General features: G+C 34.3%; 1 protein-coding gene across 5 annotated transcripts in view; it reads left to right on the forward strand.

The window, feature by feature from the left end:
- Positions 1-27,312, forward strand: part of PTPRK (protein tyrosine phosphatase receptor type K) — a 565,097-nt gene that overhangs the window by 310,544 nt on the left and 227,241 nt on the right. For all 5 annotated transcript variants that reach the window (XM_036871298.1, XM_036871300.1, XM_036871296.1 and 2 more), the window contains exon 6: positions 1,923-2,097. In XM_036871298.1, coding sequence (XP_036727193.1) covers positions 1,923-2,097 — 175 coding nt within the window. The remainder of the gene's footprint in view (positions 1-1,922; positions 2,098-27,312) is intronic.

Consider the following 27,312-nt stretch of genomic DNA (forward strand, 5'->3'; position numbering starts at 1 on the left):
TTATTCAAGGGAATGAGCAGGGGATCTTGGTGCAAAAATCATGGAATATGTGGGTCAGGAAAGAAGAGTCAACAAAACACTGAATGAGTGAAAAATTTTGACTTTAGTCAAAATTGGGACTTTTTTATCCTTAGGTATATATGCATATACAGACACATACGCATATGTATAACATAATTTGCACATATATATCATTTCAGATATGGAGAAGGGTGTTAAAGGTACAGTGGATTTTAGGATTTTAAAAATTATTAAAGTAATAGGATGATTCCTTTATTATTTACCTGTTTAAAAAATGCAAAGTGTTTCAAACATACAAAAACAATTATAAAAAAAGATAAATTGATCACTAACATACCCACCACTCTAATTTAATAGAAGTTGACATTTTTCATTTTTGTCTCCTATCTTAATTTTTGTTAAGGATTTTTTTTTTTTTTTTTTAAGATTTAAACATGTATTTCAGTGGAATGCAGGAGATGTTCAACTTTTTTTTTTTTTTACCAGGACCCTACTGGTTTTAGTTTGCTTAGTTTAACTGCCACATTGAATTTTACTGAATGGATAAATCTCAGTTTATTTACCCACCACTCAGGAATATGTGGATCTTTCCCATACTTAACTATTACAAACGATTCTGAGTTCAACATTCTTGTACATATCTGCGTGATCACACATAGAAGAGTGATCCAAACATAGAAATGTAGAAATGGAACTGTTGGGTCCTAAGTTTTATGCATCTTCAACTTTACTAGATAGTAACAAATTATTTTCTAAAATGACTGTAACCATTTACACTTCTAGTAATTTTACGGTTCTGTTTTCCATATCTAGTGATGAAATGATATTTCAAGTAGTGTGAAAGGGTACCAGGAGTAATTAGCATTTTACCAACAAGAAGTTAAGATGAGGATCGTGACCAATTCTCTCTCATAGTTCTAGCTTTTCTTTGCCCTTTGTGCTATCTTTGACATAAAGAATTTTAAAATTTAAGTTGAGGATCTCTTTTCATGGTTATTAGACATACACATTTTCTCTTTTTATAGCTTGTCCATTTTTTGATAGGGTGGTTTGTCTTTTTTCTTATTGAACTGTAGATGAATTTTACATAACCTGGCTATTTATCTTTTGATGATTATTTTCATGACAAATATCTTATTACAGTTTGTGGCTTGCTTTTTTCACTTTATTTATGGTGTCTTTCAATATATAGAAGTTAGAAATTTTATTATAGTTGAATATTTCAACCATTTCCTTTATGGTCTTGTGTGAGGCACCCTGATAATGTAAATATGTTTTTCCAATAGTTCATTTTAAAAGTTGACAGATATGCTTTTAACTTTTAGGTTCCTTTGATTATTTCTTTTAAATGGTATAAATTGGCTGTCATTAATGCCAAAGAGATAAAATTTTGCAAAGAGTACAGATTTTGGTTTGACTCTAAATTATTCATTAGTATTTTATAGTCATGATCGCATGCTACACATTTAGAATAGATGCATTGGGCATGGTCTCAGTCTCCTGAAGGGGACAAACCTATTAAGCACATGCAGTATAGTATAAGGGCGAAAAGAAGACTTTATATATAGAGAGGCTGGCAGAAGGGAGGGGGCAGTGGATCATTTGCCAAAGAGCCATTAACTGTCCTGCTAATTCATATACTCTGGGCTAATAACAATTTTATGGAAAACTGAGATTACTATTGTATAGTTTCAGCACTTCACCCCTTAAAGGATAGCAGTGTTTACTTACATACTTTTCCTGATTGAAAGACAATGGTAAAAATTTGTGGGGCTACACAGATATTTTCCGCCTAATTTTAACAAACAAGAATAACTTACCACAGATGTTCGTCGCCAAGATGCTTTAGATTTCTAGAAATGTTAAGAACCTGTTTTTTAAAGATTGGTTTCTGTTTACAGAGGCGAAATGGAGAAGATATACCAGTAGCCCAGACTAAGAACATCAATCACAGAAGATTTGCTGCTTCCTTTAGATTGCAAGAAGTGACAAAAACTGACCAGGATTTGTATCGTTGTGTAACTCAGTCAGAACGAGGTTCTGGTGTGTCCAATTTTGCTCAACTTATTGTAAGAGGTAAAGTAAAATTGCTTTCACTTCATGAAATGACATCACTTCATTAGAACAAATGCAACTTTTGTAGATATTTGGATCGATTTTTAAATCAAGTACTCTTCATCTCAAATCACTATAAAACCATATCATTATAAAAGTTCTGAAAATGTCTTAAGGTCAAATTAAGACTGTAGTTGTATAGTTTGTCAGGCAAGTTTATAGTTGTATAGTTTGTCAGGCAAGTTTTCAACAAATGATTTCTATCGAAGGGAATCTCTTTTAAAGCTCTAATAGGGCTAAACATATAAAATACTTTATTCCATATTGCCATCATCTAGTTTGCATTTTAACTTTAGATTGATTTTTCCTGTTTACATAGTTCTCTAGATACTTTAGTTTTTCAAAGCATTGTGGCAATTATGTCAAGGTCAAAGTTTCTATCCCCATGTATACCAGTAAATTTTACCAGTATCAAAACCCAGTTGTGGATGTTCACTAATTCTGGCCCCCTATGGAATCTTAGAAAATTAGACTTTCTAAGAGGTCCTCAGTATTCTGGGATACTAAGGCTACCAGAAGAATTGTGAGGGATTATGACGTACAAGTACATATCTTTAGTGAATACTGGAAAAACAAGTACAAGTGCTCAATGTATATTACATTCATTGAAAATTGACTGAGTCCCTATATATTCCACTGTTCTAGATTGTGGAGATACAGTGGTTAGTAGAATACAAAGACTCTGCCCGTATATAGCTTAAAACTGAGGTATATTAGGAACATCATATAGGAAGATGTTGAAAATGTAGTATCAAGTCATGGTATGTGTTATGAATAAAAATAAATACACAAAATGACAGGGATTGATATTTTAGTTAAGATTATCTGGAAGGCCTCTTTGAGAACATGACAACTGAGCTGAAACCTTAAAAAAATGACAACGTCAGCCATGTGAAAATTTAGAGGAAAAGCAGCTTTGTTGAATAGGCTATCATGCATCAGTCGATTATGACACAAATGAAAATAATTATAAACCATGTAAGTCTCTTCAAGGAGAAGTTTGGCAGATTTTAACAGAAACATCTAAAGTGGACTGAGATTTGTCAGAGACATCAGGGAAAGCCTTTGTCAATGACTTTCTTTGAGATAGAATCTGAAAGTTGAGAAAAAGTTGCCCAGATGTGGGTTGTGGATGTGAGGGGCAGGGGTAAGAGAAAGAAGGACCAGCAAGCAGAGAGCAAGGCATGTGTCAGTGCTTCGAGGCTGGAAGGAGAAAATGAGATACATCCATATTCAAGTTAATATATTTATAATGCTTGACAGCAAATGTATTTTGATGTCATGTATTATTTCATTTTAAGATTTACTTGATTTTAATACTTTAACCTTTAGTACTTTTAGAAGAAAATTGAAATTCAGACTATTTGATAATTGCTCAGAGCCACAAAGATCTAATAACTGGCTGAGCCAGAGTTTAATCATGTTTCTTAACTCCTGGTGCCAGGCTCATTCCTTTCCACCACAGCTTTATCTCACATTAACATTATTAAATAAGGCTATTAGCCACTTGTAATGCTTTTGTCACGAGAGATTCTGTAGCTCATCCAAAAAAAAAAAGTTCATCTTTGTAAATTGGATAGGACTCTATTATAAATAAAACTTCTCTCATGGCTCCTGAGTTAGCTTATATCACCTGCTTAAGTTCATGAAATCATAGCCCCAATTCACTGACAAATAAGAAAATATGATAATATTTAACTCTAGTGTTTAGATAGGGAGACAGTTTAACTTATGTTCATATATGTTTGTATATTCATCTTTGGTGAGCCCTCTTGCTGCATCTTTCTCACCTGAGCCTGAAGGTACTTTTGAAAAGCTTGAAGGTGTCCTTGTGTAATCTTCAGAGTGACTAAGATGCTATGGATACAGGAAGGTGGGTGTATTCTTGAGTCATCAAGCTCACTGTATCTTCACGGTACTTGTAGGTGCATGCACGATGTGCAGCCCCTGAAGGAGATGGTGGCTTTTAATAGTGCAGCTAGAGTGCTTTTGAATAACTTACAGTTATATACTTATATCAATATAGATATAGATACATAGATATAAAAATTTTTTGAGGGAGTGGCCCCCGATGCATTCAACAATTCATAGAAGGCAGAGTTGAAGCTTTTATCCAGGTGTTCTCTTTAAAGATAAATTTCCTTCTTTCAGAGAGCCATTTAATGCCTGTTTATTTTAAAAGAGATTTATTTTGGATTACTAGATTTCTCTTGTTTACCTGATCTGAAAAGTAGATTTTATCAAAGCTTGGTGTTCTTTACTTGGAGAAACTCCATTATGGCTATTCTAGGAGTGTCGCTTGTGGAGTGAATAATTATTTCAGTAAGATTTATAAAAGGACACTCCTTGAGTTTCATAGAAAGTTTTGGCTGTTTTTCTTTCCCTTTTTAAATTTTTTTATTTTTTAAGAAAGTCCTGGCATTTAACCTATATTTTGTTTTAGATTTTATATTGTACCTGTTGGTTTAAGATATGATGGCGCTTTGAATGTACTCTCCAGAGTGTGTTAACATTTTAGAAATGTATTTTGATAGTTTTGGCAGTTTTCTTTTTCTTTTCAACATATTCTAGTTTGTCATGTATCTAATACTTACAGGTGATACTCTGCTTGGTGTTTTATTTGAAAACTAATATAAAGCAATACATTTTCTTGTTTGTCCAGATAACCACCGAATAAATATTGCTAACCACAAAACACACCCTTCAGGGTCAGCTCTCCTGGTGTTGAAATAGTGCTGAGAATTAACTATGGTGACAGGTCTTGTCTCTCATTGGCACTTTCAAAGCTGACATCCTGTTACATGGATACAAAAGATGGTAATTTTAAAGGAAATTTTTGGGGCAGTGATATGAATAGTCCTTAATAAGATCTGGCATAGTATTGCCTGTTGTCAAAGATGACCCAAGGGTAAGAGTTTATTAGTGCATTTTCTCCTAAACTGAAAGTGACAGGGCATGCTTAAGGCTTTTTGGTTGCTGTTTGTTACAAATGAAAATTTCACTGCAAAATTCTCATGTTGAAGAGTATTGATCCCTGTGCTCCCACAGCCAGAGGAAGAAAAAATAAAGTACGCTGAATTTATCACGACTTTAGGTTTGCTTCCAGATTGTTTTGAGTAATGATAACATTTTGTTTGTGAAAGCCAATCTTTATTGACAAAGAAGTTTTTACAGAGATGAGATGAAGAGCAGATATTTTGCTCCATGTTTCTACAAAATGGAAGTGTAAAAAATGTGAAATAGTTGAAATGATGTTTACAAGCTTCAGACTAAAAGCACCACCTTTGTAGTCTAAGTTATGTTATAGATTCTCAATTTTGATCTCATTTTCAGTCTTCTCCTTTCTTTTCCACCTGGCTGAATCAAAGACCCAACTAAATTTCTAGCCAACTGACCCACAATGAACTATAAAATTCTGATTGCTACAACTGACACTCAATTTCCATTCCCATTTGTTAGCTGTGCTTTTTAAATTATTTTTATCTGTGAAACTCCAATTACATTTTTGAAGTTCTTTAATGTGAAAAGCATAGCATTTTGTTTGTCTTTGTTGTTGGTTGGACTTTAAAATTTTAGTGGCAACTATTAGCCATTATCAAAATTCTCTGGACATACATATTCTGTTACTATTTTTATCTATTCCTAATGAATACCACTGACCTCTAGCTGTAAAGTGAGGTGAATGTCAACACATGTACCAGTGTAGGTGGGCCTGTAAAACAAATTTTGGTGTTTAAAATCATAAGGACTTTGGATTCTTGTTGGTACTTCCCTTTGTAAGACAATACAAATTAATGTAAAAAATAAAAATGTATTTGCTGACTTTTATAACTAGAAGGTGCAGAGATAGGCTTCAGGGTTGGTTCATTTAGTCAGGAAGGATCCAGGTTCTTTCCAGTTCTTCACTCTGCAGTTCATAGTTTTGGTTTTTATCCTAAGCCAGTGTCTCTTCATGGTCATAGGATAGCCATATGGCTACATACTTCTTTGGTCTCATCCACTTGGGGATAGAGAGGTTACGACCTCTCACAGGTATCCAAAATTGCATGGCTGCATATGGAGAGACAACTGGAATGGCCAGTAGAGAACTTCTGTAAGTGGGACTACACAGCATAACAATGCTATTCAAAGGCAGTCATTAATTCTATTCAGGTAAAATAAGAATTGAGGAAATTTTTCAAAAGAAGGTACAACTTTGCTGTGCAAAAGCTTTTAAGTTTCATTAGGTCCCATTTGTTTATTTGTGTTCTTATTTCCATTTCTCTGGGAGCTGGGTGAAAAAGAATCTTGCTGTGATGTATGTCATAGAGTGTTCTGCCTATGTTTTCCTCTAAGAGTTTGATAGTGTCTGGCCTTACACTTAGGTCTTTAATCCATTTTGAGTTTATTTTTGTGCATGGTGTCAGGGAGTGTTCTAATTTCATACTTTTACATGTATCTTTCCAATTTTCCCAGCACCACTTATTGAAGAGGCTGTCTTTTCTCCAACAATCCCACTACTGGGCATATACCCTGAGAAAACCATAGTTCAAAAAGAGTCATGTACCAAAATGTTCATTGCAGCTCTATTTACAATAGCCAGGACATGGAAGCAACCTAAATGTCCATCGACAGATGAATGGGTAAAGAAGATGTGGCACATATATACAATGGAATATTACTCAGCCATAAAAAGAAATGAAATGGAGGTATTTGTAATGAGGTGGATGGAGTTAGAGTCTGTCATACAGAGTGAAGTAAGTCAGAAAGAGAAAAACAAATACAGTATGCTAACACATATATACGGAATCTAAGGAAAAAAAAAAAAAAAGGCCATGAAGAACCTAGTGGCAAGACGGGAATAAAGACACAGACCTACTAGAGAATGGACTTGAGGATATGGGGAAGGGGTGGGGTGAGATGTGACAGGGTGAGAGAGTGTCATGGACATATATACATTACCAAATGTAAAATAGATAGCTAGTGGGAAGCAGCCGCATAGCACAGGGAGATCAGCTCGGTGCTTTGTGACCACCTAGAGGGGTGGGATGGGGAGGGGGGGAGGGAGGGAGATGCAAGAGGGAAGAGATATGGGAACATATTGTATATGTATAACTGATTCACTTTGTTATAAAGCAGAAGCTAACACACCATTGTAAGGCAATTATACTTCAATAAAGATGTTTAAAAAAAAAATAGAAAAAAAAAAAAAAGAAGGTACAACTTTACCTTGAAGGACATGCAGAGTTCGGAACTTGGTAATGTGGCAGAAGGGTGTAGTTTATGTTCCATTAGAGTATGTCTAGTTCATCTTTGCTTGGTACAGCACCTAGCACATTTTTTTACTCGAAGACGATAAATAAAATGTAGTTGAAGTCAGAGCGTGGGTCTGACCCAAAAAGATACAGGGAATGGATTATGAACCGCATTCCGCCCTTACCTACAGATGGAGGGAAGATTGCTGGCGTACAGGAAAAGATGATGGCAGTTGTTTTTTGTAGGGTCTGAACCTGTCACTTTCCTTCTCATATGAACTAGGGAGGGTGACTTTTTGTTTAGCATGAATTTTCTTCTCACTTGAAAAACAATCTTGATTTAACTAATATGTTGTATTCTATATTTTTTTTGCGTATATCAGTTAAAAATCAGATCTGACGGTCTCATTTTAGTATTTTTATATTAGAAGCAAGGACATTTGGGAAGTGGAAAACATGACATATTAATACTTTCGTTAGTTGGTGGTGAAAAGTCATGGAATTTCTAGCTTGAGTCCTTCAGCATTCTGCTTAATACCACACACTATTGATTTTTAACTAGTTTTCATAGCACAGCTGCCAGACTCTTGAATATATATAAAGGTCCTTTTTCTTAATGGTGACTTGAAGATCCCTTTTCTTTGCTTCCATTGTGAAAACTAGTCAACTTGACAGGAAATTTAGAGTTATCTTGGAGAATTCAATTTAAACATTTATGTTTTATAAAATCTAAACTATAATAAAAGTCTAAGAATGCATGGATAAACCACATACAAATTTCCCCCAACTGCCCTCACGTCACTAGGAAAGCACCTGCAGTCAGTCAGGGGATACCAAATGTTTCAAATATGGAGGAGATCCCAAATGTTGCATATCTAAAAATGTTACATTGCTACCCTTGAGTATGATAAAAGGAACATTTGGAGTCTCCTCTCATCCATAGTAGCTACTTGTAATTCAGGTGATTCAAGGTAAAGATGTCTGGTACATTTTTAAATTCTAAATGAGCAAAAGGATACTGGAGGTCCTTATTTCAGATAGTATATTATTACTGAAACTCTGTTCTATCCACTTTTGTGTACCATTATTACAAATACTTTTTGCTATTAATTTTCTCCTCCTCTGAGTTTCCTTATGCTACTTGATGAAAATGGTAGAGTGTAGCACTTGTCTTGCCCGAGTGGTTATTTTCATGCTATTTATTTTCTTGTTTGTTTTAAAAATGGAAATGCAATGAGAGTTCTTTCCCAAAGGATTTCTGAGTGTGTTTGCATTGGTGAGTCACGCGTAGAGCTCTACCTAATGTTTAGCAGTTGAATTGCTGGTCACTGTTTTTTTGGAGTGTGTCTTTGGGGAGTTTGCTTTTGTTGAAGGCTTTCTTCTTAAGAATTTGAGAAAGATCAAAGAGGAAGCAGAATGATTTGCATGCCGAATAATTCTTTCTGTTGAACTCTAGGGAATTTGATTTCAGAGCACTATATTTTCCTTCTGAGCCTCTTAATTCTATTCTCTTGGGGTTTGTGATAAATGTAATTTGCGTTCGTTTGTTCTAAAGGATATATATCAACTTCCCAGACTAACAGTTTGGGACTAACTGATTTATATTCCCCTCCCTGCTCATTCTTTTTCTTTCTCTTACCTACCCCAAACCAAAAAGGAAGCAATGAAGTCAATTTGTAATTTCATTGAAAAATCAGCTAGCAGCCTTTATTGAGTATTTAAAATGGTAAGTAATAGACACCAGGAAATTACAAAGAAACCTCAGACATAGTTTCAGCTCTCAAGCAATTTATAATTTAATTAATTGTATAGGAAAATGTAGAATTCTTGAATATTTTGACAGAGTTTTGACTTTGATTTTGGTCACATTTTTAATTCCATAGGAGGGAAAAAATAAGATCCCCTAACAAATAGAAAATATACCAAAAAAAAGAAAAAAAAAAAAGAAAATATACCAATGGGTATTTACCAAATTTATTAAGCACTATTTTGGTAAATAATGTTGTACTATAGAGTCTTATACCATTATAAACAGAAGCTCTATAGCTGACAGATTGAAATCAGTCATCAAGTCAGAGAGATACTTCATAGTGTTCAGTGGTACAATGTGTATAGATGGTGGTATAAGTATTGTGGTGGGACATGACTTGAGTTTCTTCCACTTTCCCACCACTTCATCTTCTTAGAGAGTCGATAATAGCAGGCTTCCCAACCAGTGTATGACTGACAGGTGAATTTCAGTGTTTAGCTTTTTGTAGTTAACATAAACTATTTGCCAGTTAGATGTTCACATCTTTTTAAAAGCTAGCTAATACACATTCTGCTTACTAGTAAAATGGCATCAGGAACTTGACTTACTAAGTACAAATTAGGAAATACACAGAAACAGAAAACACTCATGAAATGTTAGGTAGAAGTTAAATATTAGGTAAATCAGTCAAAACCAACTTGTTCAACAAAGTCTATCATATTACCATAGAAAGCACTTTTCTTTCCAGCTGGGTTAATATAAATCATGTTATTTCCTTTTCTGAGAAACATTTAGTCTAGTAAGAAATAAAAACAATTGTAAGGTCAACACAAATAAGTACAGGTAAACATTTATGTTTTGTTAGTCCTCAGCATGGATTTTATTTAGTTCATAGTTACTAGTTTTTATAAAAAAGAAAAAAAAATTGTACCATTTTAGTGTTAACAGTGAGGATTTGGAGACTAAGGACTGGACAGAGGTTAAATAATTTTGGGAGTGTATGTGCAGCTTTTCTCAGTACATAAATCCATAAGAACCTCTCCTTATACAGCTTTCTCTTAGCTCTGATGTTTGTTTTTAGAAGAAGTGGCCTACAGAGGTGTCTAATCTCTTATGGGCTATAGGGACAGGATACATTTAACTTTAGGATATAATTTTGGAAGATAACTTTGTTTTGCTCTCCATTTCCTGCTTTTGACCCCTAAACCAAGAACATATTTTGTTGTCTTTTCTGCAGTGTTGTGCAATTCGAAATCAGATTCAGTTACAATGGCATAGAATCTGTTCTTGTGTTAAGGCAGCAAAGAAACTGCAAATGAATGAACCTGTACGCTTGTTAGAAAGAAATTTTACCCACATGGTTATTTACATCTTCCTAATTGCCACTGGCATTTTCTGTCCTCTTCATATGCATATGGAAGAAACCATTGCTATTCTCATGTTACCATGTTACTCCCTCCAGTGACTTTCCTTCACATTAAGGAAAAAGAAAAATTACAGCACTTTCCTGGTCCAAAAGGCTTTAAATGAAATATGCCCTGGGTACCACTCAAAACTTATTTCCTATCACTCACTGCCTTCCTTAATCCACAGCAAGCATACTGACTCTTCCAAGCATACTCCTGCCTTAGGGCTGTTACACTTGCTGTTTCCTCCACCTGAACTTTCTTCGTTCCCTCAAATACATGTATAATTTCACATTCTTATCTCATTCGGGTTTCTCTCATTTCTTCCCAAAATACCTAAAGGCCAAATGATAGTTATTTTCTAGTACAGAAGAAAATTCATTGATTTTGTTTTACAATTTTTTGCTCCAGAGTTATTTAGCTCTAAGTTTTCAAAAGATCTTTATGTAATGCCTACCATTACTATGTGCAGAACAAATATTTGTACAAGACAGTGGTCTCAAATACACTCACATTGTTGGGTGAAATACAGCAGATAGAAATATGAATGTTATTTGACTGCTTCTTTAATTTTCCAAATTTTATTACATATCCTTTGGGTGCTTAGCACTTTCTTTACCTTTAATGCCATTGCTTTTATCCATATCACCATCTTCTTTTTACTGTACTTTTTACTTTTTTTAAATTAAGAAAATTTTTTGTGCCGATACTTAATTTCTTTATTTTTTATTGAAGTATAATTGGTTAACAATATTATATTAGTTTCAGGTGTACAACATAGTGATTCAATATTTTTATAGATTATACTCCATTTAAAGTTATTACAAAATAATGGCTATATTTCCCTGTGCAGTACAATATATCCTTGTTGCTTATTTATTTTATACATAGTGGTTTGTATCTCTTAATCCCATACCCCTATCTTTCCCTCTTCCCACTCCCCACTGGTAACCACTAGTTTATTCTCTATATCTGTGAGCTTTTTACTTCACTAAAAGTGCTCACTGGTCTCCCCACATCAGCACTTGCCTCCTCCAGGTCAGTCTTCGCACAGTAGTAGACAGACTGACTATATCACACAAAGTAAGTCAGTGTATGCTCTTCCCATTCTCATGGTTTCTTGTTCATGCAGTATCAATCCCAGATGTCTCATCGCAATCTCTAAGGCCCATCATCATCTGGCTCTGCCCACCTCTCCAGTCCAGATTCTCCTTTGCTCACCAAACTCTAGCAAAACTGGCCTTCTTTCACTTGCTTTAACGTGCTATGCTGTCTTCAACCTTAGGGCGTAGGTGTTTTCTGTCTGCAGTGCATCTTCACAAGTCTTCAGTATATTACTGCATTCCTAACATCTGCCTCCACTGCTAGATTGACTAAGTCAAGGACTCTTTCTTTTTGCTTGTTTACTATTGTATTTCTATAGCCAGCACCATGGCCAATACCCAGCAGATATAATCAAATAATTCAAAAAATAGCATAGATTGTAAAGTGCCATATCAATGACATGGTCTTCATGTGTAGAACAGAGGAGAACAGCTTCATCCTTGACTTTAGTGGTCAGGGAATGAGCTGATGAAGAGGCAATGTTTCATCTTACCATTGATGGACAGGTAGAGGCCTAACTGTGGAGCAATTTGAATGCCAGACTAAGGAATATAAATTATTATGTCATTTGATCTGGGAACTTTTGGGAGTTTTGTGGTAGGTTACTCATGTATTCATATCTGTCTCAGAGAACTAGGATGAGAGATGATTTGGAGAATGATGAGTTTGCAGGGAGTAAGTTTAGGGGACTCTAAAAATCTTAAAAACTTGAGATGGTAAGGCATCCTTGAGGGGGATTGTGATGGAAAGGGCAAGTCAAGGTTGAGAGATAATGGTGGAGATATTGTTAAGAATATTGTGAAATGACAGGGGAAAGAATAGTCAGCCTGGGATACTAGGTGAAATATGGTATTACTGACAAAAATTTGGAAGGCCTGTAGAAGAACTTATTTGAGAGTATGGATGGTAATTTTAGTTGTAAACTCTTGATTGGGGTACTGGAGAGACAGGTTTTAAATCTTTAGGCACGTGGGAAAGGCTTCAACTAGTTGAAGGTTATTAAACAGGGATTCAACACAAGATAAATTAAACAGTAGATAGTGTATAGAAATTCTTCGTATTTTGTAAGCTTCCATTTCATTGTCTTTAGCCAATATCATCAGAATTTTTCATGTTGTTAAACTTAGGATAAAAGCAGATGTATGCAGTTAAATGGAAAATTTAGAAAGAGAACCCTGACATGATTAAATATAATGTCTGTCTTTATTCCTGACATTATTCATATATAAAAACACATGTGAGATATATCATGTGTAAACATTTTTTCCCCTGCTGCTTGACGTAGATTCCTGGTTGGATTTGAGACTATCTGTTAAGTGGAAATCTTTTTCCTGTTCTCTGTAAAAACTTTTTACTTCATAGAAACAAAGCAAGCTCTCCAAAGACTTCACTTTCTCTGCTCTTCAGAATTTGAGTGCCCCCCATGCTCCTAGACATGTCTTTTTCTTACATCAATTTTTTAAAGCATTGGAAGGGAGGAGGTTTTCTTTCTAAGACTTTTGTCCAACAGCATTTCTCAATCCTCAAAGAATGTCATTCACTGCAGCGGGTCATTTAAAAATATTTACTTAAGGATAGATAAAGAATTCCCACCTGCCATAATTGTTCTATGTTAAACCCCCCCACCAGGTTTGACATTTCTTTGTATTGTGCAGGATTGTTAAAAAGTAGTCACCATGACCAGACTGGCTGATGCATCACAATGATGAAAAGCGGGGTGTTTGGGATTCAGCACGGATGGTGGAAATGCAAGATGTCAGCGGAGCTGTATATTAAAGAGAATTTGAATTGGAAAACGAATCCCAATCTGCCACTGGGAACATTTTGATCATTTTGATTTATTAAACTTTTATAACAGCATTCAGATGGAGCAGAATTAAAACCTTTTAGTCTTGGATAGTTTATGGTACACCAACCACTGTGTAACTGGTATCATTTTTGAAGGTTCTCTTAGCATTCAGTGAGGAAGGAAAAGAATGGGTAGGTGAGAGATTTATTTTAAAAGGCAGTTTTGACAAATATTCTTGCATTTAACTTTTAATCCTTGTCTTTTGTTTGCATTGTGTCAAGGATGAAAACACATCTTGCAGTTTCAACCTACTAAGTACATTAAAGTTCTGATTTTTACTAATAAGTATATTTGAAACTCTGATTAATAGTTTTCAGATTAAAGTATTGCATTTATGTACATATCATAGGCTGTCTTTTCTTTCTGGCTTGTGTGCTTTTGCACTCAGAGGCATCTATATCTGTCTATATCTGTTTGTGTTTCTGAGTCTTATGAATAAATATTCAAGTAGAAATACTAATGCAATTCTGAAGCCTAACTTGCAAAACAAAACAAAACAAAATAATGTATTTTCCTACAATTATTGGAATTCTGTATCTTGGATTTTTTAAAAATCATCTTTCGGCATCAGTAAGCATTGGTATTCTTTCCTGAACTGTGGCTCTGTAATAAAGAGAATTCAATTACTATTAGAGAGGCACTGTAGGTTAAAGGCATTACAGGTTCACACTTGGTTTTGCAGCTGGGAGAGGGTACTTAGCTGTGAATCAAGAATGATGCAAAAGATGGATGAGACAGAGTTCAAGGAGCAGTAATGTGAGGGTCCAGGACTATCGTTTCAAGCTGTCTGTGCAGCAATGATGGATGGTTTGGTGGCAAGAAGTAATAATACCAGATGATGAAAGGTGCATCTCAGCCTCTTGAGCCACAGCATACCAGCTACCTGTTGGAGTTCTGCGTCATAATGATTCCTGATTTGCAACCAAATGGTTTTGCTGCATTTAGCAACCCAGATTTCTGGCAGCTCTGAAGGAAGCAAGTAGAATATCAAACACTCCTGACATTGTAAATTTAATTACCTCATATTTATGCATAGTAGTTGTTAACGGGATCTTATAAGCTATGCTAATATGGTAGGTAATTTGTTACCTCCAGAAATCACTTTCCATGTGTCTTCTGATCATTATCATGAAACATGATAAATGATCTAGCCCATGAGGTATAAATGAAAATGAAATGGATAATTGGGTTCTATGTCTAAATTGTGGCTGGAATAGTCACAGCAATTATAATTGAATTTATCCCATAAAAATGTGTTTGGCAATATATTAGTGACCTTTCATCATCTTGAGCCTATGGTGTTACATGAAACTATTCTTAAGATACTTATAAGAAGTTTATCACAATTATTTTTTAAAATTCTCCAACACTTTAAATTTTCTCTTTTCTTGCTTTACTTGCCTATATTTTTAAAGTACTATCTTGTTTATCTACAATGGGTTTAACCAACTGATACTGATAATCTTCTTTTGATACTGAAAATAAAGTGTTCTGTTGTTGCCAATGCCTTGATTGTATGACTCAGCAACAGTGCAGGATACAATTGAAACTGTTTTTATGAATACCTTTTGTCATTAGCAGCACATTTCTTTCTGCTGGGTGTTAGAACTATACCTTCTTGCTGAATGTGTGTGTTTTATTTGATTCCTATAAGAGAATTTCTCTGAAATACTAAAATAAAATAGAGTTTGTTTCAAATATCATCAGACTTCTATTCTTTCTCTCTCACTTCTTTTCAATTCACTTTAAATAACAAAAATATTATTTTACTATAAACATTAAAAACTCCAATTTATTCATTTATTTGATTAACATTTTTGAGCAGTGACCATAGGCTGATCATTGTAATTTTTACTAATAAAAATAACTAAACACATGATCTTTAGGGTCTTATAATTCTATATGTAGCTATGGGGATATCTAAGTCTTTAAATTATAACTTATTATTATACTTCTTCTGTGTGCATGATAATACTATAATCCCTTTCTCTTTTCTAGTTTTTTTCCCATGATGGTCCAAGAAGCCAATAAAACTTCTGTTTATGCCTCTCCTTTTAATTTCCAACTAAAAAATAACAATTCCAGATGTAGTTAATAAGAAGTACATGGAAATTAAAAAGTTATCTGTAAATGTGACTTTTCTTTTGACTGAAATATGTCAATAAGGAGAGCATGTCCCTAGGGATTTGTTTCTCCTCTTGAATTTTTGTGCCTGAAATTACTTCACTTTCCTTTTATGCTGGTAGTCAGTGTAGCTTAGCACCAACTCATAAGCTTATTTTAGTAACTGGTTGAAGTAAAAGGGGATGGTGAACATGGGTAAGCCATTTATTCTTCTTTCTAGGTGAATGTAAATTTAATAAATCAGAATATGAATATTCAGTATAACCTGTAATTAAAGCACCCATTTGTAATAATTTTACACTGTGTCAGGTGCTGTGATATATGGCTTACATGCATTATTTCTCTAATTTCATATTAACAACTTTTAACATACGCATTTTACCCATAGGGAACCTGAGGCTGATTGGTAAAGTTGCTCAGATCAGATGGCCTTTAGGGGCTGACCCCAGATTGTAACCCCAGTCTAACTCCAGAGCTCATACTGTTTTCACCTCACCGTGGCAACAATATGCTATGCCATGTGCTATACTGCTTGACTACTGTTTTTAACTGCATCCTGCCCTGATAAGTAGTGTGATACCTATAACCTATCATTTTATACCAGTGATTCTCAACAGAAGAACAGGGAATGTATGACACTTTTAAAATAAAATACAGGGTATTTTAAAAACTGTGACCACCACACATATCCCTATCCTAGATTCTGATGTACTAACATAAACATTTGTGTGCATTCATGTTCACATGTCAAATTGTACATGCTCACTCAACCTAGATTTCAGCAAGCCTAGGAGGGCTTTGTTAGAATCTAGGCAGAACCTTGCACATCTGTGGTTTATGAAAAGCTAGGAAACTATTCTGATATTCCTTCTGCATTCTTCTTCCCCTCTTCCCTGAACATTCTTCTTGGATTTTACATCAAGAATTATGAACTGCCTCTGTAGCTGTACAAAACTTTGGAAATATTTTACATCTCTAATAAGATTCTCTGGATTTTAAAGCTTCCTTGATTGTGGAAAAAATAAATTATTCAAAATTCAATAGACTGTCCTCTTTCTGAGGGTACAGTGCTTGGTAGTAAAACAAAGTCCATCAGCTCTTATCCTTAATTTCATAAGAATATTAAAAACTTCAGGCAGCTTCCTGGATGGCACTCAGCAAGGTGGGTTTTTCTTTGGTCTAGTCATCTTTGATCAAGTCAGATGAAAATCTCAGACTCTTAGTCTTCTTCATATTTTTAAACATTTCTTTCTTTATAGACTACCTCTATCATCTTATCATTTTTAGCTTGGTGAAGTAGAACTTAGAAAACTTTTAACGTATGCTCTGGAGGAAGTTTTCTCCTCCACTTACTCTATTTTTATATTCAAGGTAGGGATGTGCTCTGAGTAGCTCTTCACATTGAAAGTCAAATCAGGAACCAGATTCTCTTTTTTGAATTATTCACTTGCAGGGTAGCTCCATTTCTGTGTTTGCTGAGTAAAAATCCAGAGAGATGCTATGAGATGGGCTCACAGAGTTTTTCTTTGAACTAACAGTGACAATGCAATCGAAGTTCAAATAACGTCAAGACACTAATGACCTAAAATTGGCATGATTCCAGAATAATGTTAAGTAACAGTAAATTTCAATAGAGAGATGCTATGGGAAATGTGTGAACTGTGTAAAAGTAGTATATCATATATAGATGAATTCAAATAAGTAATTCTCAAGAACGTATAGTTAAAAGCAGAAAAAGTTCACTTGATGCTTGTATATAATGTAGTCACCACATAATACGTTTTATTGTACAAAGGTGACTATAGAACTCAACTGCTCCCTCCAAGATGAACTTGACTCCTCTTAAAAGCAGAAAGATTTTAATGCCTAAACTTTTGCAGATAAACATACCTCTTGTTTCTTTTGAACTCAGAGATTCTTACATTTTACAAGCCAAAAGAGCTGGTACAATGATGTATATAAGGAAAAAGACATAAACTAGTCTTTGTGAGTGATTCAGGAATTTTCAAGAGAAATTTTGACCTAATTAGATTTTTGCCATAGATAATGACTTTAAATTTCAAATCTCAGGATGAGATTCTAATTGTATTGTGTTGAGTTGTGTGTGTGTGTGTGTGTGTGTGTGTGTGTGTGTGTGGTGACATGGGGGTTTCTGGGCAGGAGTCTGGGACCAATTAGATACAGAGCCACCTTTCTCTTTACTTATTTTTTAATTTCTTATTTAAGTAGAGTGTAGATATGCAGAAAATTGTGCATTGAATATATAGCTTGATAAATGTATGGCTTGATGAATTTTCACAAACTAAATATACCCAGAATCCACATCAAAAAATAGAATATTACCAGCAACCCAGAAGCCCCCGTCACTCGCCTGCAGTCACTAACCCAACTGCTCCAGAGTAATGATTGTCCCTGGTTTCTAATAGTAATAAATAAGTTAGGTAAATGGAATTCTACAGTTTATACTCTTTGATCTGGCTTCTCTCTCCAGCATTGTGAAATTCATTCATATTGTTGTATGTATCTGTAGATCATTTGACATCATAGTTGTAAAATATTCTATCTTGTGAATGTGCTACAATTTATGCATTTTACTGATGATAGGCATTTGACTTTTAAGGAACAGTTATACTCATTTTGGGGGAGCATCTACCTGGAAGTGGAATTGCTAGGTAATAGCATATGCTTAGGTTCAGCTTCAGTAGGTATAGCGGTTTTTGAATTTACTGTATCAATATATACTCCACCTTTCAGCTTGAAAGTTCTAGTTGTTCCATGTCCTCACCAACACTAGATATTATCCTACCTTAAATTACCTTTTTATGTTCATTCTTTCCTTTGTTCATAAATGCATTTATTCAACAATCATTGATTGCCTAATGTGCTAAGCACTGAAGTCTGAAGTCACAGACTTAAAGACAATATAAAATGCTTGTCTTTAAGGAGCTCGATAACTAAAGAGAGAGAGAGAAAAATATAAATGAATCTCTTACAAGAAAAGGTACATTTATTTCAGGCTAGAGAGCATGTGCTGAGGAAGGCTTCTCAGAGGCAGTGATAAATGAGCTGGGAGTTTTGCTAGGTCTATAAATGGTAAAAGAGCACTTCAGGCAGCATATAAATGGTGAAGGTAGATGAACACAAAAGAAAATTTTCCCATAGAAAATACAAGTTGTTATATATGAACATGCGATTGGAATTGGAGAGCGGTAAGACGTGAGGCTGGACAGGTAAGCAGGGGACAGATCATGGAAGAGCAGTATTTTTATGTTAAGAAATTTGCAACTTTCATCAGAGTTTTCCTTCAACCTCTTAATAAGACATAATTTTCCATTTATCTACTGCTGCATAATAAAATACCCCAAAACTTACTGGCATAAAACAATAACCATTTTATAATGCTCACAGCTTCTGGGAACCAGAAATTCAGAAACGCACAACAGGGGTGGGTTTTTCCTGTCCCAGGATGTTTGCATCCTCAGCCAGGAATACTCAAATTGAACAGCTGAAGGTGACTCAGACTCCTGGAGGTGAGAATCATCTAGAAACTTCTTCATGCACATGTCTGACACCTGGACTGGAATAACTCCACCAGCTAACTGAACTTTTAACGTGGTGGCTCAGGGCTCCAAGAGCAAATAGTCCAGGTTCCACTGAACAGAGGGGAAGCTGCGTGGTCTCTTGTGACCTAGCCTCAAGTCTCATTCCACCACTTCCACTGTGTTCTATATATTTAGGCAGGTCCAATATCACCCAGACTCAAGAAGACAGAACATGGATGCAACCTCTCAAAAGGAGGGTTTTCAAAAAATTTGTGGCCGTGTTTTCAAATCACCACAGTAACTATGTTATTTTATGTTGTTTTTTTAAATTTTCCTGTGTGTTATCTATAGTACTGTGATAATCACAAAAACTAGTATTTTTTTCCCCTAGCCATTCTGCCTGTAATCACAGAAACTAGTATTTTTTTCCCTAGCCATTCTGCCCGTATCCCACACCTGGCACCATGGCATAGAGTACATAGGCTTGACCTTTGACTTCTTCCTTATCACCTAATTGACATTTGATTTCATAAGGAAGAGAATATGAATTTACAATCAGTAAAGTATCCATTTAACATAGTTTGCATTTATATATTAAAATTAAATAACTTTTGAAGCAAGATGAAAAATAAACAGGCACAAATCAGTGCCTATACATTTTAAACATAACATTATGCCTTACAGGAGTAATACATCTGGTATAGCTCTATGATTAATTTCCAAAATAACTTTCTTGACCTTTGCCCAATGTCAGATTCTTAATTTAAAACCCAAACATGGACATAGACATACATTTAAAAATATAAGTGTATGGTTTTGGAACAAGAAATGGTATCCTTCAGGTACAACAGGGAGATCTCTCAGCTATCTACTTTTTTAAGTGTGTCATTTTACAAAAATTAATACCAAAGAAGCATGATACTTTTTCCTCCTTTTTATAATACTTAAAATAGTAGGCTTCCTTACCCAATACCTAATTATCTTAAGTTCACTGATAGAGGTACTGTTTACAAGATTCTTTGGTGCCTATGAAAATGTATGCACATTTTACTTATGTTTGTTTTCTTCCCCCTACCAAATTTTCAATTGATCTGGTTAACGTTGCAGAAGGATGGGAAATTTGAAGTTCACAGAAAGAATATATGAATAGTTTGCATTAGTAGCCATTTCATGCCCTTATTTGTAAAAGGCATGATATTTATCAAAGTAGAAAAGGGAGGTTTCTTGTCACTTAGTAGCAGCGGCTGTGGAAGAAGAGCCCAACCCCTTAGCTGTATAATTGCATTACTTATGGTCTTGACACCCTTTATTTTACTACTAGAAACTTTCCCTAGCTGTGCACTGATGGTTTACAACTTGGACTGCCTTCCAACATTTTATGTTTAGATGATATACTTTATTTTGATATTCTGAATGTCTAGATGCCCCGTTATGGTGTGGAAATAGAGGTGGTTGAATGGAATGGAAATAACAGGTCTCTTGCTGGCTGAGCTGTCACACTAGTGTAAAACGTCCTTGGGCAGGTAACTGTTTACATGGCTAAATATTTTTAAAGTGTCACTATCTTGTTACTTTATCAGATAGGTCTGTAGTTATTATTGCCAGCCTCCTATTTCCATCTGATTATAAAACTAGGTGTGGTTATCTTATTTTTGATGACATTCTGACTAATGGGGATGATTAAAATAATTATTCAGAAGTCCTTGTAATTGTGGTGACCACATTGATGGCTCTATTTTTATGGCATTCCCTTTTGTTCATTGTTATACCTGTATACTCTTGAGTTACCCATAAAAACCTGCTTTTATTAGTTCAGAGACTAGGTTCAGAAATCTGTCCTCTGGTCCTCTGTTCAAATCCCCTGACTCTTTCAAAGTTGCCATCAGGAAGAGCTGATCTGGAGTCACTGACCACATCTGTTAAACCCATTTCACATCAAAAGTTCTTGATTTCCTGATTTAATCAAGGGCATCTAACCCCATAGGACACATAATTGTTTTTTGTTTTGTTTAATCTCAGAATTGAGGAAATGTTCTGTAATTGCTAATTTATATCATTTGTTCTTTGAAATGAATATATATTAGGAATCTTTAAAGTACAAAACTGACTTGGGTCTGTATTAGCTAATGACACAGTTTCTTTGACGTGAAGATTTTGAAAGTCTGAAAATTTATGCTTTTTGAACTGGAAAGCATCCTAAAAATTATGACTATGCTGGAGTTCGTAGTACATTCATAAAGCCTATTATCTAAAGGAGCTATGTATAGGACCAAAGTCTTATTTAATTGTTTTTACTATGTTATCACAAATTCTAATAAAAAAGTAACTATATCACTTATACACATAGAGGAATATGCCTGTCTAAAAGATGGTCACTCTCTTCCTTCCAGAGTCATGTAGAAATAACGGGTCAATGATAGTTTCCTGATTAACTTGGGGTAAATAAAGTGTTAGATTTTACATGCCTGGGAACCAGGATCATTGAATGGAGGGAGTGAATAGTATCTCCTGATTCCATTACTTGACTAAGTCATTACACTAAAAAAAAATAACCATCTGTTGCTGGCTACATATACATAAAAACTGCATGCATCATTTTGAATTGACTTGGAATAATCACAAAGTACGTATTCATAACAAACATATGCTTATTACGTGTTATATTACAATGAGTCAACACAGCAGAGTATTTAAACCCAACGATCAAGATGGCCAACTTATATTGTGTATGGTTATAATTAAATTTTGGAAAATTCTTCTAATTTCATAGGTTTAAATTTTTTTTATTTTGGAATTTAGATTCATGAGATTTTTTAAAATGTTTTTAATATCCTAGATTTGGAAGATTCAGGATATTTTTAAATAATACTTTTTTCTTGATTACGTTATATGTGTTACATATACATGTATGTAAACATGTATATATGTGTGTATATGTGTGTAGATAGAGAAAGAGAGAGAGAGAAAAAAGACAGATTATAATCTAGTTACAGAGATTTTGCAGTGGAGATTTTCTTTTAATTGCTATCTTTTGATTTAATGGAGTCAGCCATTGTGTCTTTACACATATTAGTATAAAATGAATATAAATAGTATTACTCCAAATCCTTTGGCCTATTTAAATTCTAGGCATATTTAACATATTACTGGGACATATATTATCATTGCCAAACACAGTTCCCCTCCTTTCTCCTACCATATATTTTTTATTGTCTTACCTCATGAAGGTGACTGATGAGATGGTGATGTGATTACCTGTGTATGACCCTAGACTTGAGGGATCCAAACAAAGAGTTGAAGACTCTCCCAGTTTTACTACTTACCTGATTGTTATTCTTGAAATCAACTGGATGTTCTTTCCCTGGAATGCATGAACAGTTTGAACTCTGACCAAGCTGAAATGAGGGATTAAACAGCCATAAGAGAAATATTCTGTATTAGTTTATGACTCAATCAAATGGATCTATAATTTTCATCATAACATATGAGGTTTGCCGCCATGCCATATGGATTGTGGTAGTGATGGATTCTTTTGTAAAGCTGTTGACTTATTACAGTAATTCATAATTCTGAACCAATTCATTGCATAGATATAGAGTATAGTTTGGGGACAAAATGAGATAAAAATGTATAGTTATCTCACAGTTTTATATTACATGGACTAAAAAGCAAATAAACTTTACTTTTAAAAATCCCTTTTCATATACCCTAAATATGAACCTAACCCTGTTTTTAGTTTCTGCTGGCAGATCTAAAACAGTATGCTGCTGCTGTGCCTTTTTATGTCAAGCAGGTAATAAAGTTATTGCAGCAGCGTTTTCAAATCAAGATGAATAAAATGCCATGGTAATGTATAGGATATAAAATTCAGTATGCAAAATTTGCAGTTTTGTTGCTGAAATGATTCTTCTTATTTCAGCACTTTAGGCAGCAGGAAAGAGCCATGTCATTGAGATTAAATACTGTAATTCCACAGACCTTGCAGTTAAAAAACAATGAATACATATCACATGGGGATTGAAAGACAAAATAGCTGTTTAATATGAAGAGTGGCATATTTAGTATCAAAATTTTTTCCTACCCTGAATTAAATTTTTGTTCAAGAAATTCAAGTTATTGGTATACATTCTGCTATTATTAGTGCAATTGTATATTTTGATAAAATGATTGATATTTTATATTCAAATTTGTATATATATATGAAATTTTTCTTCACATGGAAAATCTTTTTTTTTTTAAAGTTTAATTGATTTGATTTGACTGAAAGACAAAAAAGAATTATTATATGGGTTTGTAACTGTGCCTTTTTTTACAAGCTGGATAAATCATTTGATGCCACTCGGTCACTAAGCAATTGCCTAGAAAGTGTTCCTTTGTTCCAGTCAACTAACTCCTTTAATTAAATAGTAACATTTTGTAGGTGCTGTGTATCACTGTCAGAGCAATTGGCTAGCTGCATGGTTCAGAGCTCAAGGTGGTAAATCTTACATTTTGAGGACTTAATTTCATCATCTCAAAACAAACAAATTAATAGATAAATACACAAAGTTTTACTATTGCCATCTCCAAATTATGGTTCTCACACTGAAGTAGCAATCTGTGTTTTCACGTATGGAATAGACAGAATTTATGTAGATAAATTTTTCTTACAGTGGCATAGATAACTTTTTTTTTCAAGAAAAAAAATGTTGAGCCAGCCACTCATTCTGTAATGATATTATTGAACTTAGGCACTGCGACAGACACTGAGATTGTAACAGTGAGAAAGTTTTATGAGCACGTTACAAATTTTATTGGAAAATAGAGAAAAAAGAAAAAGCAAGACCACTCGTGGTCTCACAGTTCCCCAATCACTTATTAGCTTTTTGGTGTATTTCCTTCTGGTGGTGATGGTTGGTGGTTTTCCTTCCTTTCTTTTACTCTTTTCCTTTCTTTCTTTCTTTCTTTCTTTCGTCTTTCTTTTATTAATAGGGATATACTCTTTACTTTTTAAAATGAAAACAAATGACATTTGTTGTATAATCTTCACAACTTGTGTTCTTGAACTGTATGGTGAAATTCTATTGAAATACCACAATTTGTGTCACCATTTTCCTATTGTAGAATATTTTGATTGCTTAATTTTTTGCTCTTCTAAATATAGATTTAATCATCTCCTTACATTAAATTTCCAGAAGTGGGATTACTTTAGTCTATAAACACATTTTTATTTCTTGATATATAGTTTTCCAAAAATGTCAGTTCAGCCGTCGATGGGCAAGTTGTATACTCACATGCCCATTTAACTGTGCCTCACTGACAATGGTCAAGCCTGTGTGAGTAAATGATCACATGTTTAGGGTTCGCACACTCTTCAAAATTCTGCTCCAATACTCTTTTGAGAAATAGAAATGTAAGTGATGTAATTTTAGGTACGCATAACCCATGGATTGCTGAGGGGAGATTATTTTTAACATTGTGGTGTTTCTCCAAAAGAGCCTTTGGTATTTTGGACTGGAGGATTCTTCATTATGTGGGCCTATCCTGTGCATTTCATGATCAAGTAATCCTGGCCCCAGCCTACTCAAAGCAAGTGACACTCCTCAATCATTTGAACAACTACTGTCAGTGGAAAATCACTGGGAGAGAATGAAGAAACTCTTGTTTAGATGGATATAATTAATGCTGATAAAAACACATAGTATAAACATACATGATATATCATTTAAAAAGGACTTTGTTGTTCAATTGTATGTTTTCACTTTATTTAAACTATTTCTGCCTACTTATAGCTGTAAAATCATGGGTGCTTACTTCATGCGTCTCAGAATTTTTTGTGTATGTGAAATTTTGTGAGTATGGGCAGTGGGGCACAGCACACACTCTTTCCATGGTCTACACCCATGTAATTTTCATGGAGATGATAATAGGTAACAATGGCTCCTTTTGATTGATACTTGGTCTAGGTGCTGGCATAGGAACCTCAGGTTTAACAACGTCCAAACTTTGTCATATCTTAGCATTAACTTTATTTGACCAGTTCAAGCTTATGAGCCACCTGAATGATATGATTTGAAAAAAGTATCTTTCATTGGATTGTTGGATTTAAAAGAATTTTAATATATTAAATAAAATTTTTTGATTTAAAAATCTATCAATGCACAAATGTATAAACACAATTAAAATAGTAATTTATCTGCAAGGTGATTTATAGAATTTACTGACTACTTAATTAGTAGGAGCAAACATTATGAGATAGTAGCCAAAAGAGTGAAAGGAGAGGTATTTGGCTTCCTAAGGAATTTGTTAGGACTGGAAATCTGAGCTTTCAGAGAGATAACAGATTGAAAATCATGAAAGAACTGTTACTCTTCTCATAAATCTGCATTACAGTTTATAAAATGTGGCTGCAGGAGAAACCTTGTTGAATATGTCTGAATATTTTCAAATATGTATTTCATGTTTTTGCCTCTAAGGAAAAAATGAAACAAATTATGTTGCCATACATATGACATTAAGTGTGCCAAAACACTGCTTCTAATTATCTATAACCTGCTTTCCATGTCTTATGGGAGAAAAGGCCACCTTCCATTCATCAGTGTTATTATTTCAAATTTCTTGAAACACTCAAGTACCATTAAATTATATTGTTATCCTTTTGAGGCATAATTTAAGATCATTTAAAATTATTATAGGGTAGCTGATAAATAAATGCTTGAATTATTTAGTACACTGATGTTATTCTTCCTGCTCTCCATCTCTAATGTTCTTTTCTGTTTACTTGAGCATTTAATATGTGATAAGGAAGAAGGTTAAACAACATGAAGCATGAACTTGTGAATATTCTTTTTAAACTGGAACTAGATCAAAATTTTAATGAGAAGAATGATAAAGAAGTAGAATAACATTGATTTGAAGTGATCTGTTCATTTAAGTAAACAAATGATAGCAAATAAAATATCTATCTCCAAGGCAAATATTCTAATTTGATTTTTACAGGAATTTAGACATAGTAAGGGAACATTGATTCTTTGTAGCCATTTTGAGTAGTAATTTTTATCATCTCTATTTTCATTTCATTTTAAAAAATAGCAAAAACCAGACAATGTAGTTACATTATTGCCTCTTAATTCCACTGCTCTGAACCTAGATAGGAAATTTTCCTAGGAGAATTATTTTCCTAGCTTCCTACCACCTGGAGAAAAGTTGGAGCTGAGATGTCTCCCAGGAGGAAGGATGAGTTCATAGTCCATGGCAGTGATAGGCTGAAAAATGGCACCAAAGATACAAGATCCTAATCTCTGGAACCCATGACTATTACCTTATCTGGAAAAATGGTCTTTGAGGATGTGCTTAAGAGTCTTGAGATGGGAGCGTATCTTGGATTATCCATGTGGACCTTGCATGTAGATATAATCACAAGAATCCTTATAAGTAGAGGGGAGAGATGGATTTGACTACAGAGAGAAGACGAGAAGGCAGTGTGAACAGTGAAATAGAGATTGCAGTGATGTGGCCACAAGACAAGGAATGCCAGCAGCTAGCAGATATTGGAAAAGGCGAGGAACTGATTCTCCCCTAGAGCCTTTGGAGGAAGTATGTCCTGGTACCACCTTGATTTCGATCCAGTGATACTGATTTGGAACACCTGGACTCCGGAATCATGAGAGAATAAATTTCTGTTATTTTAAACCTCCACATTTGTGTTAATTTGTTACAGCGGCCTTAGGAGACAAAGGCATTGCCATTGCCTGCTTCTAAAGTGAGAAGGCCAATCTCGAGATACTTTTTTGTCAAGGCTTCTTTGACAAGTAAATAAAACAATTTGGAAGGAGATAGGATTGAGAGGTATTTAATATATTTATTTGGAAAGACAAATGTAGAAGTGTCATTTACTTGATATTTACTTTGCTGAGTGACTTTTTCTAGCTTCATAGCTTCTACGTCTGATTTTGCATTTTATTAATTAACTCGATGTTGATAAGTGACACATGTTTGTAATATAGCATTGTAATAGGAATAATTGGATGAGAATATTCTTTCATAATGACTTACCTTGATTTCAAGACACTTAAAAACTATTTGAAATAAAAAAGACAAATAAAGCAATTTGAATGTATAAGTGCAATTTTATAATAGGTTTAGCTCTAGAATAATGAATATAAGCCATTAATTGAAATTTAGTTGG

Source organism: Balaenoptera musculus, chromosome 12 (genome assembly GCF_009873245.2).
Source record: "Balaenoptera musculus isolate JJ_BM4_2016_0621 chromosome 12, mBalMus1.pri.v3, whole genome shotgun sequence".
In the NCBI taxonomy this organism is placed as follows: domain Eukaryota; kingdom Metazoa; phylum Chordata; class Mammalia; order Artiodactyla; family Balaenopteridae; genus Balaenoptera; species Balaenoptera musculus.